Genomic DNA, 15,007 nt, shown 5'->3' with positions numbered 1-15,007 from the left:
GCCTTCGGCTCAGGTCATGGTCCCAGGGTCCTGGGATTGAGCCCCACATCAGGCTCCCTGCTCAGCGGGAAGCCTTCTTCTCCCTCTACCACTCCCCCTGTTTGTGTTCCTTCTGTCCCTGTCTGTCTCTGTCAAATAAATAAAATCTTTTAAATAATTAATTAATTAATAGTTATCAGTATACTCCCCCCACAATATACTTCAGTATGCATATCAACTAGAGTTCAGTATTTATTGAGGTAAAATTCACATTCAGTGAAATGTAAAAATCTTAAAATGTGTGTTTATTGAGTCTTGATAAATGCATATGCCTAGGTAATTCAATATTATCACCTCCTCAGGAAGTTCCTTCATGCTCATTCCCAGTTTATTTATGCTCTCACCTTCTAGGGGCAACCATATTTTTATTTAAGTCTTTTTATGGACCTGTGTTTTCTTTTGGGTAAACCCCTAGGAAAAAAATTGTTGGCTCATTGAGTAGAGATTAGTTTTAGTTTTATAAGAAAACTATCAGTTTAGTTTTATAAGAAACTATCAGTGTGGGGCGCCTGGGTGGCTCAGTTGTTAAGCGTCTGCCTTTGGCTCAGGTCATGGTCCCAGGGTCCTGGGATCGAGTGCCGCATCGGGCTCTCTGCTCAGTGGGAAGCCTGCTTCTCCCTCTCCCACTCCCCTTGCTTGTGTTCCCTCTCTCGCTGTGTCTCTCTCTGTCAAATAAATAAAATCTTAAAAAAAAAAAAAAAGAAAGAAACTATCAGTGCTTCTTCCCTTTTACACTCCTGCAAACAATTTATGAGAGTTTTGGTTGCTCTACATCCTTGCTAATATTTGGTATTGTCAGTCTTAAGTGAATTTTAGCCATGCTCCTGGATGGGTAATAGTATCTCTTTGTGTTTTTAATGTGCATTGTCTGATGAATAATGATGTTGAGCACTTTTCTTGTGCTTATTGGCCATTCATATATGGTGAAGTTTTGTTCAGTCTTTTGACCATTTTAAAAATTAAATTGTTACTGAGTTGTAGGAGCTCTTTTTATTTATTTATTTATTTAATTTTTATTTATTTGACAGAGAGAGAGAGCAAGAGCGAGAGTAGGAACACAAGCATGGGGAGTGGGAGAGGGAGAAGCAGGCTTCCTGCCGAGCAGGGAGCCCGATGTGGGGCTTGATCCCAGAACCCTGGGATCATGACCTGAGCCGAAGGCAGACGCTTAACGACTGAGCCACCCAGGTGCCCCAGGAGTTCTTTATGTACCTTGGATGCCAGTCCTTTGTGGGATATATGTTTTGTGAACATTTTATCCCATCTGACTTAGTTTTTAAGTACTTTAAAAAAAACAACAACAAATACTTATGGAGTACTTACTATGTGTTGGAATACAGCAGTTAACAAAATATACAAAAACATTTCTGCCCTTTTGGAGTCACTGGTTCCTCTGTACAGCAAGGAATACTGGTAGGAAGGTTCCTTCAGTGATCCAAGAGATGATGGCTTGGGGTGGGGTTTTAGCAATGAAGGGGGTGAGAACTGTTTGGGTTCTGGATATATTTGAAAGTAGTGCTGACTAATTTGGAGTGTGAGAGGGAGGAGTGACTCCCAAGGGTTTTGGCCAAAGGAGGTAGAAGGATAGAGTTGCCATTTATTGAGATGAGGAAGTCTACAGGAGGAACAGGTTTGGGTGGGCATGGTGGTAGTGGTGGATTAGGAATTCAGTTTTGAGTATGTTGAGATGCCTATTAGATACCTATATGGTGAGGTCAAGTGGGCAATTGTATATATGAATTTGGAGTTCAGGGAAGAGGTGTGGGTTGGAGATACGAATTTGGGGTGAAGATGATCAGCATGTAAAACCCACTGTTATACTGACAGTGGGACCAGAAACTGAAGAGAAAAGGTACGGAAATCACTAATGTTTAAAATAAATTTTATGGGGCACCTGGGTGGCTCAGTCATTAAGCATCTGCCTTCGGCTCAGGTCATGGTCCCAGGGTCCTGGGATCGAGCCCCGCATCAGATTCCCTGCTCGGCGGGAAGGCTGCTGCTTCCTCTCCTACTCCCCCTGCTTGTGTTCCCTCTCACTGTGTCTCTGTCAAATAAATAAATAAAATCTTTAAAAAATAAATAAAAATATTAGCATCTTTTAACTATAGTAGATTTATGAAAGCTAAAATACTAATATTGGTACATTCCTGTTAACTGCAGTTCAGACTTTGTTTCACCAGTTTGAAATCGCTAATTGTAACTGTAGGATGGAAATTCAGAAACATTTTATGAATCATTTGTGTAAGTTTCTGACTGCTTTTTCATCTCCCTTCGTAGAACTAATGGCTGAAGAGTAAACCAACATGGCAACTATGGTTCCACCAGTGAAACTGAAATGGCTTGAACACCTCAACAGCTCCTGGATTACAGAGGATAGTGAATCTATTGCTACAAGAGAGGGAGTTGCTGTTCTGTATTCTAAACTGGTCAGCAATAAAGAAGTAGTACCTTTGCCCCAACAAGTTTTGTGCCTCAAAGGACCACAGTTGCCAGACTTTGAGCGTGAGTCTCTTTCAAGTGATGAGCAGGACCACTATTTGGATGCCCTTCTTAGCAGCCAGCTAGCACTAGCGAAGATGGTATGTTCAGATTCCCCATTTGCTGGGGCACTTCGGAAACGACTACTTGTACTCCAGCGTGTCTTTTATGCACTTTCTAATAAATACCACGACAAAGGCAAAGTGAAACAGCAGCAGCATTCTCCGGAGAGCAGCTCTGGTTCAGCAGATGTCCATTCTGTTAGTGAACGTCCCCGGTCAAGCACTGATGCACTTATAGAAATGGGTGTTCGAACTGGTCTAAGTTTATTATTTGCACTTCTAAGACAAAGTTGGATGATGCCCGTGTCAGGACCTGGTCTTAGTCTTTGCAACGATGTTATTCATACTGCAATTGAAGTTGTCAGCTCTTTGCCACCATTATCTTTAGCAAATGAAAGCAAGATTCCTCCGATGGGTTTGGACTGCTTATCACAAGTGACAACATTTCTTAAAGGAGTAACTATTCCCAATTCTGGCGCAGACACTTTAGGTCGTAGATTAGCTTCTGAGTTGCTACTTGGTTTAGCAGCTCAGCGAGGCTCTTTGCGGTATCTTCTTGAATGGATAGAAATGGCTTTGGGGGCTTCAGCAGTTGTAAATTCCATGGAGAAAAGCAAACTACTATCAAGCCAGGAAGGAATGATCAGCTTTGACTGCTTTATGACTATATTAATGCAGATGAGGCGTTCTTTGGTATGTACTATAAATCTGTCTTTAATCTGTAATAAACATCTCATCTCATTCCTCTTTGGACTTCTTTTATATACTGCTCCCCAATACCAGGAGTTAGGGAGGAAAAGAGTTAACCTTTGTTGAGGGCCTGCTACCAACCAAGTGCTTTATATGCACTGTCTGACTCAATTATCATGTTAGTATGTGAGGTAGATATTATTTATCCTTATCTTAGGGATGAAGAAACTGGTAGTTATCCTAAATTTACACATGTATTTGGCAAAAGAATTGGAAGTAAAACATATACTAGTTAAATACTTATGGGGCAGATGCTGTGTTAACTAATTCTTACAACCCCTAGTCTGTCTGCAAAGCCCATGTTTTTTCTGACTACTGTATGTGGCTTTTACTGTATTTATGTTAAATTGATTTATTTTTTCCCATGAAGGCCTACCTTAAAGTAGATAAAATATAATAAAGTAGTAAAATGTAAGTTTATATTATTGTTGGATTTCTAGTTTTCTCTCCATTTGCCTCTTTCATTCTGGGACAAATATACCTAGTCAGAAGGGGTCTCCCTCCATAGCCTCCGTGGTTATACCCTATAATATAGCTCTTTATTGTGATGAGGGTACCCCAGAAAACTAGATTGCTCTCCACAGAATTCTGGATCTATTCTCGGGAAGAATCTTGTATATTTGATTTAGTTTGGCTCTCCTAAAGTCACCACAGGCCTATATTAGATTGAATTTAATTAAATCTCAGATTGGCTTTAGGGGAAAGGAATGATTATTAATTGAAATTTACATTTATTATTCCTTCTTGCACAGTAAGTGATTGAGTCTAATGTTCTTGGTCTCCAGAACCCACATTTCTTTTTTTTTTTTAAGATTTTATTTATTTATTTGACAGAGAAAGAGACAGTGAGAGAAGGGGAGTGGGAGAGGGAGAAGCAGGCTTCCTGCTGAGCAGGGAGCCGGATGCAGGACTCGATGCCAGGGCCCTGGGATCATGACCTGAGCCGAAGGCAGACGCTTAACAACTGACTGAGCCACCCAGGCGCCCCCAGAACCCACATTTCTTATACTTTACAGTGTTGTCTGAGAATTCAGAAAATAGGTATATCCTCTCCTGGTACTCTGGACTCCAACCTGACCTGATCTTCCCTGCCTTAAGTTTCTCTACCCCTGAACAACTGGGACAAAACTTACTCCCAAGCTAGAAGTTAAAGGGAGAGACATATAACCATCAACTGAGTACCTGATGTAAGGCCTAACAAAAATGAATTCAATCCTTTATTTTTATTTACTTGTGTGATTCTTAACTTTCACTAATGATACATATGTAGTAATTGTGTTTGAATGGGCGTCCACAAAATACTCGTTAACTTCTATTTAAATAAAGAGCAGGGAAATAATGTCAATGTATATCTCTGAATTCTGAAAATAAACAGCAATAAAAACACCATTGGCCTTTGCCAGTAGGTGTTTATTTAGCACTGAGTGCCAGATACTGTTAGGCACTGAGTTTAAAAGGTAAATGAGGGTCGCCTGGGTGGCTCAGTCGGTTAAGCATCTGCCTTCAGCTCAGGTCATGATCCCAGGGTTCTGAGATTGAGCCGCACATCACATCAGGCTCTCTGCTCAGTGGGGAGTCTGCTTCTGCCTCTCCCTCTGCCTGCCGCTCCCCCTGCTTGTGCAGTCTTTCTCTCTGTGAAGTAAATAAATAAAATCTTAAAAAAAAAAAGGTAAATGAGCTTTGTAGCATCTATGCCCTCAGCCAGCTCACAGTTTAAGGAAAGACAGATGCACAAACATTTCAAATAAATGATAATGGGCTGTAGTAGAGGTCTGCAGTGGGAGGAGATGGGACACAGGAGGAGAACTGGAGGGAAGGGGCAGAAAATGCCTTGTGGAGGAAGGATCCCTGAGCTAATTGAAAAGTAGGAAGAGTTTGCCTACAAACATGAAGTCTGTGAGTCTCTTCAAATGAGAGGACCAGAGTTCACAAAATGACCAAGGTGTAGGAGAGCAAGCCCCTGGATGGATGGGGTAGAATGGGATGAGGTGAAGCTGCCAAGTAGGCAGGGCCTTGTATCTTGTGCTATGGGGTGTTGAGACTTGTTCCCGTAGGCAGTGAGGAGTCATTGAAGCAATTTTAAGTAGAGTAAAACCAGATAGCAAGAATATATGGAAATGTACTCCATCCAGTCTTACGTCCTTGTCAGAATATCTTAAAAAGACAAATGTGAAAAAAAAATAAAAGGTATAACATTATTTTTGATGGTAGGTGCTTAAGAGAGGGAGGTAATTAAATGAAGACCTATGAAACCCTGAATTTATGTTATTTTAATTTCCACTTATCTTTAGACCATCGAAATTCCTATGTTAAATATATTTATATATATGTACTATAAAGTTTATAAAGCTTATAAACTTTATAAAGTTATATATTTAATGTACTATATTTTCCAATATTTAGTTTCTTTAAAAATACCTACATGTAGTATTGTTTATTTACATTAAGAATTCTGTACAGAATGGGTTTTAGAGAGATTTTTAATCCTTACTGGCTGCGGCTGGAGTAGTCTTACCCTTAACTACGTTATCGCCCCCTTTATCCTTGGGGACTATGTTCCAAGACCCCCAGTAGAAGCCTGAAACTGCAGTTAGTACCAAACCTTATATGTACTATGGTTTTTCCTATACGTACATAGCTATGATAAAGTTTAATTTATAAATTAGGCACAGTAAGAGATTAAACACAACAATAATAAAATAGAGCAATTATAGCAATATACTGCAATAAAAGTTATGTAAATGTGGTTTCTCTTTCAAAATATCTTATTGTACTGCACTCACCCTTCTTACGATGTGAGATGATAAAATGCCGATGAGATGAAGATGAAGTGAGGTGAATGAATAAGCATTGTTACCTAGCGTTAGCTACTATTGACCTTCTGACTATATGTCAGAAAGAGGAGCACCTGCTTCTGGATTGCTATTGACCTCGGTTAGCTAAACCACTCAAAGTGAAACTGTGGATTTGGGGGGGTGGGGAGTACTGTATTGACTGTATTGGGAAGAACAGAAATAAGTGACAGTGTTTGAAGGATGTTTTATTGGTTTGGTATTTTTAAATTTAGCAAGAATTTATTAAAGATTTCTTGTATTTTCTTTCTCTGTCCACGTGATGCAAATTAATAATTACTGCTACCAGTTTTGAGTTCTTACTGTACATTAGAAACTGTGCTAAGCATGTTTTATACATAACTTTAATCTTCCCAACAGCCCTAAGTAATATGGGCATTATTCCTGTCTAAGAATAAGGAGACCTAGCCTTCATTCACACATTCAGTGAGTGATGGAGCCTGGATTTAAACCCAAATCTGTCTGTCACTGAAAACTTCATGCAGTTTTCAACATTTTCCTCCATACTGTGGAAAAGCATGAAAAGAGGGATTCTGATGGCTTTGGTACCAGCTCCTAGGAAGGCATAGCAGGCTGTTGTTCCACATCTACTTTTGATTTGGTGATCACTAGAGGTGGCCTATAAATAATGGAGCCACAGATTACAATTGTGTTTTTCTCAGAAGTAGTGCACAGCTAATTATGGATTTGTAGAGTCTGTGCCCCTGAGTATTTGCTGGTATGGCAACACTTTGTATGTCTAGTACTAGTTAATTTTGAACACTCAGCTTCTGGTATGACTCCAGACCTTACAAGTGGCTCTCTGTGGCCCTACTACTCAAAAAGTGAACCTCAGATGGCAGCATTGACATATCCTGGGAGCTTGTTAGAAATGCAGAACCTTAGGCCCCATCTATATTTACTGAATTTGCATCTGTATTTTAACACAGTCTCTAGATAATTTATGTCCACATTAAAATTTGAGAAGCACCACCTTAAACAAATAAAAAGAAAAATTGATTTGGCAGCAGCAGGTTAGTACCTGATACACTAGCCATAAATTAAATAGCCAGCATATTCATTTGTTTCATTTCTTGGGAATCATGTTAATTAAAATAGTTTGAATTGATAAAATCATACAATCTTAAGAGTTAGATGGGATCTTACAGGCATCTAGGCCAACCTCCCTTCCATAGTAGAAGATACACTTTTCTATGATATATCTGCGAGTTTATCATTTAGAATATAAATATTTTTACAGTATAGTATGCATTGAAAAAAGCCACTGATGAAAATTTCACAATTATAGGGTTGCTAAATCAGAGAAGGAACTTGACATTTGTGATCTAAAGATTTAAGGATTTGGGAATTTGAAGGAGCAGTGAGATCAAGTTCACTTTCTGGTTTGTCATTTGTCAATGACAGAATGATTTCTGGTCACAGCCATTGGGCCCTACTCTGGAGAGTCCCAGAGAGGTGCTATGATTCCTCAACTATGATGGGAAGAAGATGCTTTGTTGCTAGTGTAGTCAGGTAGCTACATGAACTGATTTGTGGGACTTCAGTTTTACTGAAACTAAGAAGGAAGGAACGGACTTTCTGCTGCTCTAGTCAAGGTCGTCACTCAAGCTGGCTATGTTCTACTTGCCTGTATCCTCAGGGACAGGTGGGCAAGGCAGCCCCAGGAGAGTAGAATATTTCCTAGGGCCTCCTTTACTGGATATTGGCCACCCAAATAATATGTAATTTGCAAAATTCTGCCTCCTTGTCTGTTTCCAGGTCAAGCCCAAGACTGTTGAATAAAGTCATTGAGGGATTGACACTTAATTTACTGTTTCACTCTATAGCTCCATCTTTTGTAACACTTCTGTGTAAAAGTTGGTTTCATAACCTGATGTTAGGATTTGATCTTAGTGCTCATACTCATATATACAGTTCCTCAGATATTTCCGTGGAATATTTAAATGATTTTAATACATGTGTCTCTCTCCTTCTGAAACTCTAGGGTTCATCTGCTGATCGGAGTCAGTGGAGGGAGCCAACCAGAACATCTGATGGCTTATGCTCACTCTATGAGGCAGCTCTATGTCTCTTTGAAGAGGTATGTAATAATCATGGCTTTTACATTAAAAATTACTTTGTCATAAAATGCTATAGCATATATTTATCCCTTAAAAATAATTACTCAGTGTTTGGAAAGGATGCAGAAGAAAGTAGCATCAGGGTTTGCCCCTAAAAGTGGAGCTAGGGCGTCTGACATCAGGAATGGGAAAGAGACATACTTTTCAATGTATACACTTTTATTCATTTTGAGCTTTGTATCATGTGCAGGTAACTTTAAAAATTTTTAAATAAAAACAGATACAGAAAGACATACAAACAAATGTCAGGCTTAACGAATTATTATGAAATAAATAGCCTTCTAATCTGTACCCAGGTAAAGAAATAAAACTACCAACGATTCTAAATGGCTCTTTCATGTCCTGGTCTTAACCCCTGTCCTTCTCCCCTAAGCAACCACTATCCTGACTTTTAGAGTAATCACTTCCTTGCATTTCTTTATCATTGTGTCACCCAGGTGTGTATTCCTAGGCACTGTAGTGCAGTCCTTCCTATTAAAAAAAAAGGGGGGGGGCGCCCAGGTGGCTCAGTCGTTAAGCATCTGCCTTTGACTCAGGTCATGATCCCAGGGTCCTGGAATCGCCCTGCATCTGGCTCCCCACTCAGCGGGAAGCCTGCTTCTCCCTCTCCTACTCCCCCTGCTTGTGTTCCCTCTGTCACTGTGTCTCTCTCTGTCAAATAAATAAAATCTTTAAAAAAAAAAAAGATGTGTTTTAAATCTCTTAATCTATAGGTTCCCCTCCATTTTTTTCTTTCCCTCCAATGTTTTTGTTCAGAACCTGGGCTTTTTGCTGATTGATTACTCATAATCAGTTCACTATGTCCTATTTATTTCCTGCAAATTGGCAGGTGGATCCAGAGGCTTAACCTGAGGATTGATGGATCCTAGGTTTGATCCCTTTGGCAAGACTATACATGGTGTTGGTGATGACCATGTTCATCAGTTTCCTTCTGGTTGTCTCTCTTGTTGTGGTATTAGCAACTCTTGATGCTTAATGACTACATTTATTAATTCATTGGTTGCAAAATGGTGATATTTTAATTGTATCATTCCTCTTTTATTTATTCATTGGAATGTTTTTATAAAGATGATTTCCTTATCAACTATTTGGTTACTCTGCTTCAGTTCATATAAGAAAGACTGAATTAAATGCTTGATTATGTCTGTCTAATTTTTAAAAATTTTAACACTGATTTTATATACTAGTGTCCAGTTTAATGAATTGGTCTGTTATCTTCCAAAGTAGACCAGTTGATTTCATTTGAAAAATATCATTATGAACCCATAGACTTAAACCTGTTTGAATTTTAACCCATTAAATTATTATCTATAGTGGAGCTCATATTGTTTCATCTTTGGCCAGTAGTCTTTAGGGTAGTCTCTTTAGGGTGGTTCCTGAGTTCTTTTTTTCTTTTTTTTTTAAAGATGTATTTATTTGAGAAAGAGAGAGTGCAAGCGGGGAGAGGGGCATAGGGAGAGGAGAGAGAATCTCAAGCAGAATCCCTGCTGAGTGTGGAGCCCCACATGGGGCTTGATCCCACGACCCTGAGATCATGACTTGAGCCAAAACCAAGAGTCGGATGCTCAATCAGCTGAGCCACCCAGGCACCCCCTAAGTTTTTTTTTTTTTTTTTTAAGATTTTATTTATTTATTTGAGAGAGAGAGAGACAGCAAGAGAGGGAACACAAGCAGGGGGAGTAGAAGAGGGAGAAGCAGGCCTCCTGCAGAGCAGGGAGCCCGATGCGGGGCCCGATCCCAGGACATGACCTGAGCCGAAGGTAGACGCCCAACGACTGAGCCACCCAGGCGCCCCCCCCCCAAGTTCTTTTGATATAGGCCTAATAAACTTTCATAGCTTTCTTGCTCTCTGACATATCAAATTATTCCAGACTATCTGTCTGCATCTGCTTATATTTCAGAGTTATTGGAAGTACCTTTGTCACCTAGTTTTGTTGTGAATGTTAGGTGTGGATTTGAAGTTTGGCCTTGTAGTTGTTCTGTGTAGTGAATCAGGGTGTTTAGAAAATGACATTGCTGCTGCAGGATTTCTACCCTGTTCCTGCTTCAGTTTTTAAACATACATTTCTAGGCCCTATAAGTAATTTTTTTTTTCTCTTGCTCTTTTTTGGGGGATGTGGGTTGGAGGAGGAGAGCTGTGATTTATCATATAAAACTTGTAATAGATCTTTAGATTAAAAAATTCTAACACTCTTGGCCCCACTACCCTCCTTTTGTCTCCAGCAAAATTTCAGATCTTTTATTAGGGACTGGCAGCCTTCACTTACACATATTTTGTATGTTCTCACAACTGTCCTCATGTTCATTGGAAAATGTTTAACACACATGTCATCCTTTTGAAGATTGACTTTTGAAGGTTTTCCTTCTGTTTTGTTTGAGCAAAAAAACACTACAGCACAGACAAAAGAATTAACAGCTGTAGTCAAGAGTTAATTTTTTTTTTTTTAACATAATCTCTACACCCATCATGGGGCTCTAACTCACGACCCCAAGATCCAGAATCACATGCTCTACTGACTGAGCCAGCAAGGTGCCCCCAGAGTTAATATTTTTACTGTATAGAGTTCATATAAGCCAATTAAAAATCCATTAAGCCCTAATAAATAAATGGGCAGAAGTTAGTGGTAAACAAATAAATAGAAAAACTTTAGTTCTGTTATAATAACGAAATGTCAAGTTAAAATAATGCATCCTCTTTTATCCCACTTAAGTTTGCAAAAAATTAAAAGCATAATACTTACTATTGGTATGGATGCAGTGAGACTGGTACTCTCATATAGACGTATTCCTTGGTTAGGGCAACTGGGATGGCCACCCTGGGTCCTATCCTTTTGGCAGGGTTGTGGGGGACGGCAGGTGGAGAAGTGTGGTTTTTAAAAAGCATTATGAATGGCAACAGACTTTACCATTATATTCAACACAGATGGTAAATAAGTGATGATTTTTATTTTATGTATACATAAAATATACTGCTGGTGATATATAGTAGAACCATTGTGGAAAGCAGTTTGTTATAGTATGTTTCAAGAATCATAAGATTGTTGTCCTTTTGGGATATAGTAGCCCCGTTTCTGAGCTTCTCTACTTAAGGAGTAATGAAAAATGTAGTCAAAACTATGTTCTTTAAAATGGCTTGTAGGGCGCCTGGGTGGCTCAGTTGGTTAAGCGACTGCCTTCGGCTCAGGTCATGATCCTGGAGTCCCGGGATCGAGTCCCACATCGGGCTCCCTGCTTGGCAGGGAGTCTGCTTCTCCCTCTGACCCTCCTCCCTCTCATGCTCTCTGTCTCTCATTCTCTCTCAAATAAATAAATAAAATCTTAAAAATAAATAAATAAATAAATAAATAAATAAATAAATAAAATGGCTTGTATAGGCTGGCTCAGTCGTTAAGCATCTGCCTTCGGCTCAGGTCATGATCCCAGGGTCCTGGGATTGAGGCCTGCCTCAGGCTGTCTGCTAGGCAGGGAACCTGCTTCTCCCTCTCCCGCTCCCCCTGCTTGTGTTCCCTCTCTTGCTGTCTCTCTCTGTCAAATAAATAAATAAAATCTTTTTTAAAAAATTAAAAAATGGCTTATATAACAAAAAGAATAAATGTCCTATTTAAAAGAAAAGGGTTAGGCGGGTGGAAGGGATGGGGTGGCTGGGTGATGGACATTGGGGAGGGTGTGTGCTATGGGGAGCGCTGTGAATTGTGTAAGACTGAAGAACCACAGGCGGGTACCCCTGAAACAAATAATACATCATATGTTAATAAAAAGAAAAATAAATAAAAGGGTTAAGTAAACTGGGGTTTTTACATTAGGTGGAAAATTAACAGTTCATTCATGAAGATTAGGTGACTTTTATTTCATCACTTTTATATATCCACTGTGATAACTATGTTAAAGAATGTGTATATGCAAAATTCTGGAAGAACACAAGTAAAAAAGATAACATTCGTTGTATAAAGGTGATAGGATTAGCAATTTTTTTTTTTTTTAAGGTAAACTTTAAAAAGTTCAAGCCCCACAACCCTGAGATCAAGAGTTGCATGCTTTACTGACTGAGCCAGCCAGGCGCCCCTTCTACTTTGTTAAGTTTTTTTTTCTGTAATGCTGTGTGTGCAATAATTATTAGTTAAAAAAAAGTCTTGATTATGTATCTCCTCCTCCTCATTTTTGCCACTTTTATTAGTATCTTTTGCAGGAGTAAGTAGTCCAGCCAACTGTATTTAAAATTAGATGTATTGTTTTTAGGTTATTTGAGCAGTTGAGAGTTTTAGAAGTAAGGAAAATAAACAGTAATTTCAGACAACATTTATAAAGCTGTCTCCATTAAGAATGTCTTGCCTATGTTTTGCATGTTTTTAATTTTAATAGGTTTGCAGAATGGCGTCTGATTACTCAAGGACGTGTGCTAGCCCAGACAGTATTCAGACTGGTGATGCCCCCATTGTCTCGGAAACCTGTGAGGTTTATGTCTGGGGGAGCAACAGCAGCCATCAGCTGGTGGAAGGCACACAGGAGAAAATACTGCAGCCCAAACTGGCTCCCAGTTTCTCCGATGCTCAGACTGTGAGTTCTCTGCATATCTTACGCATTGGTAGATGACACAGTTTGCTATAAGTAGTGTTAAGAGGTGTTTGTTTGTTTTTTTAAGTGAGTGAAGATTCTTGTTTGTTATCTATATTGTTTCTATATACCGTGCTGTATCATTTTTTTCATCTTAACAGAAAAAAAAATTTTTATTCCATTTCCCTAATAACATGGTTTCCAAGTTTCAAAAAATTAAATTAGGAGCTGGATTTTTTAAAAGAATTATGAATGACAACAGACTTACCATTGTATTCAATGCAAATGGTAAATAAGACTAAGCAAAAGCCGGAATTTTCCTTTTGCCAGATTGGCATTTTATTTTCTTATTATGATTACTTTTTACATTTGTAGCTACCTTTTAGCCAAGCTACAACTTTCTATTTTATTACTAGTTTCATTTAAAGTTAGGTTTTTTCCAAATGAGTGTAAAATACATTTTATATGGTCCTTGCCATAATGGACTCTTAAGGAATTTATAAGATAATTTTATTCCTTGCCCTTCACCCACCAATTATAAGATGAGGCTAAAACATTTTACTTTGTTGTTTTATTGAATCATGACAGGGTAGATACCCTGAAGAGATAAAATATGCATTAATTTGAGCTCAACAATAAAGTCACCATGAAAAGGCCATTAATAGTTTTCTTAATTTTCTGTTTAATATCTCTGGAGATTCATGCCATATTCTGCTTTTAAAGACTTCTTTGAACCTCTTTGATAAAACTAGCATTAAATATTTTACTTTGATTCTCACAGAAGCATTTTATTTTACTGTTCTGTTTTTTTGCTTATAGATTGAAGCTGGACAATACTGCACTTTTGTTATTTCTACGGATGGCTCTGTCAGAGCTTGCGGTAAAGGCAGCTATGGGAGACTGGGCCTTGGAGATTCTAATAATCAGTCCACTTTAAAAAAGTTAACATTTGAACCTCACAGGTCCATTAAAAAGGTTTCATCTTCTAAAGGATCTGATGGTCACACCTTAGCTTTTACAACAGAAGGAGAAGTCTTCAGTTGGGGAGATGGTGATTATGGGAAACTCGGACATGGAAATAGTTCAACACAGAAATATCCCAAGCTTATTCAGGGCCCTCTGCAGGGAAAGGTATGTGCTTTCTTTTTGTATTTGAAAGTAATTAGATGTGCTGTGCTATAAGTGATTATATGTTTCAGATTTTGATGTGTTCTTTCTGAAGTTCCCCCCCACCCCCAAATCCTTTTTATGTTTTGTATATTTGCCTTATGGTTTACCAGACACTTTCACATACATTACTTAATTTTAATTCTTATAACAACTTTGTTAAGGTAGTTATTATTCTCATTTCACATGAGGAAACTGAGAATCATCCATTTCACAAATACTTGTTCAGTATCTTCCAAGTGCCAGGCAGTGTTTTAGGCCTTAGACATACAGTAGTGAACAAAACAGACAAGATCCGTGGTCTCATGGAGCTTTTAATCTGTGGATACAGATAATAAGTAAGCACATAAAATAATTTCAAATAATAATAAAGAAAAAATTGAGTAATGTATTAGATACTAACTTGGGTGGGGTGTGATACTAGGTAATGAGATCATAAGGTTGGAGGAGGTGGCATCTTAATAGAAATGAGACATTTTGAGTGGTTAACTCACTTGCCTAAGATCACATACAAATAATTAGCACCATTAGAAGCTGAACCTAGATCTCCTCTTCTAATTTCTATTTTACCTTTCTTTAAAGAAGTGAAGGTATTTCCCTGAACTTATATGCAATTATACAGGTTCCTCTATTTTAAGATTACATTCTTGCTACAAAAGTTTTTTTATATAAGACCTTTTTAAAGTTTAAATTTTTATATTATACCAGAATTGCAAGTTGGGACACTTTTCCTTCATGGGAGGTTGTCTGACAAGATTGGCTATCAAATGAATTTTGCTTTATTATAACTTGTAGTATTTTAACTTAGACATCAACCCCAAAGCAGTGAGCTTTGGAATGTTCCACTTGACAGCATCATGGGATACTTGATAAGAGTATGAATGTGGGGCTCTAAGGAAATTTTCAGATAAATACTATTTGAAGTTGTATTTTTCTAGTCTTTCTAGCACCTTCTTTCTTCCTTAATTCCAATTCTTTAAACATTTTT

At 38.4% G+C, this 15,007-nt stretch overlaps 1 protein-coding gene across 15 annotated transcripts in view; it reads left to right on the top strand.

The window, feature by feature from the left end:
* The window catches only part of HERC1 (HECT and RLD domain containing E3 ubiquitin protein ligase family member 1), a 188,049-nt gene that overhangs the window by 41,086 nt on the left and 131,956 nt on the right, over positions 1–15,007 (top strand). For all 15 annotated transcript variants that reach the window (XM_032417640.1, XM_032417641.1, XM_032417652.1 and 12 more), the window contains 4 exons: positions 2,317–3,272; positions 8,166–8,261; positions 12,661–12,855; positions 13,672–13,983. In XM_032417640.1, coding sequence (XP_032273531.1) covers positions 2,343–3,272; positions 8,166–8,261; positions 12,661–12,855; positions 13,672–13,983 — 1,533 coding nt within the window. In that variant the 5' untranslated portion in view covers positions 2,317–2,342. The remainder of the gene's footprint in view (positions 1–2,316; positions 3,273–8,165; positions 8,262–12,660; positions 12,856–13,671; positions 13,984–15,007) is intronic.

This window comes from Phoca vitulina, unplaced genomic scaffold, assembly GCF_004348235.1.
Source record: "Phoca vitulina isolate PV1807 unplaced genomic scaffold, GSC_HSeal_1.0 scaffold20, whole genome shotgun sequence".
NCBI lineage: Eukaryota > Metazoa > Chordata > Mammalia > Carnivora > Phocidae > Phoca > Phoca vitulina.
The sequence above is the reverse complement of the archived record's forward strand: the minus strand, read 5'-3'. Positions and strand labels throughout refer to the sequence as shown.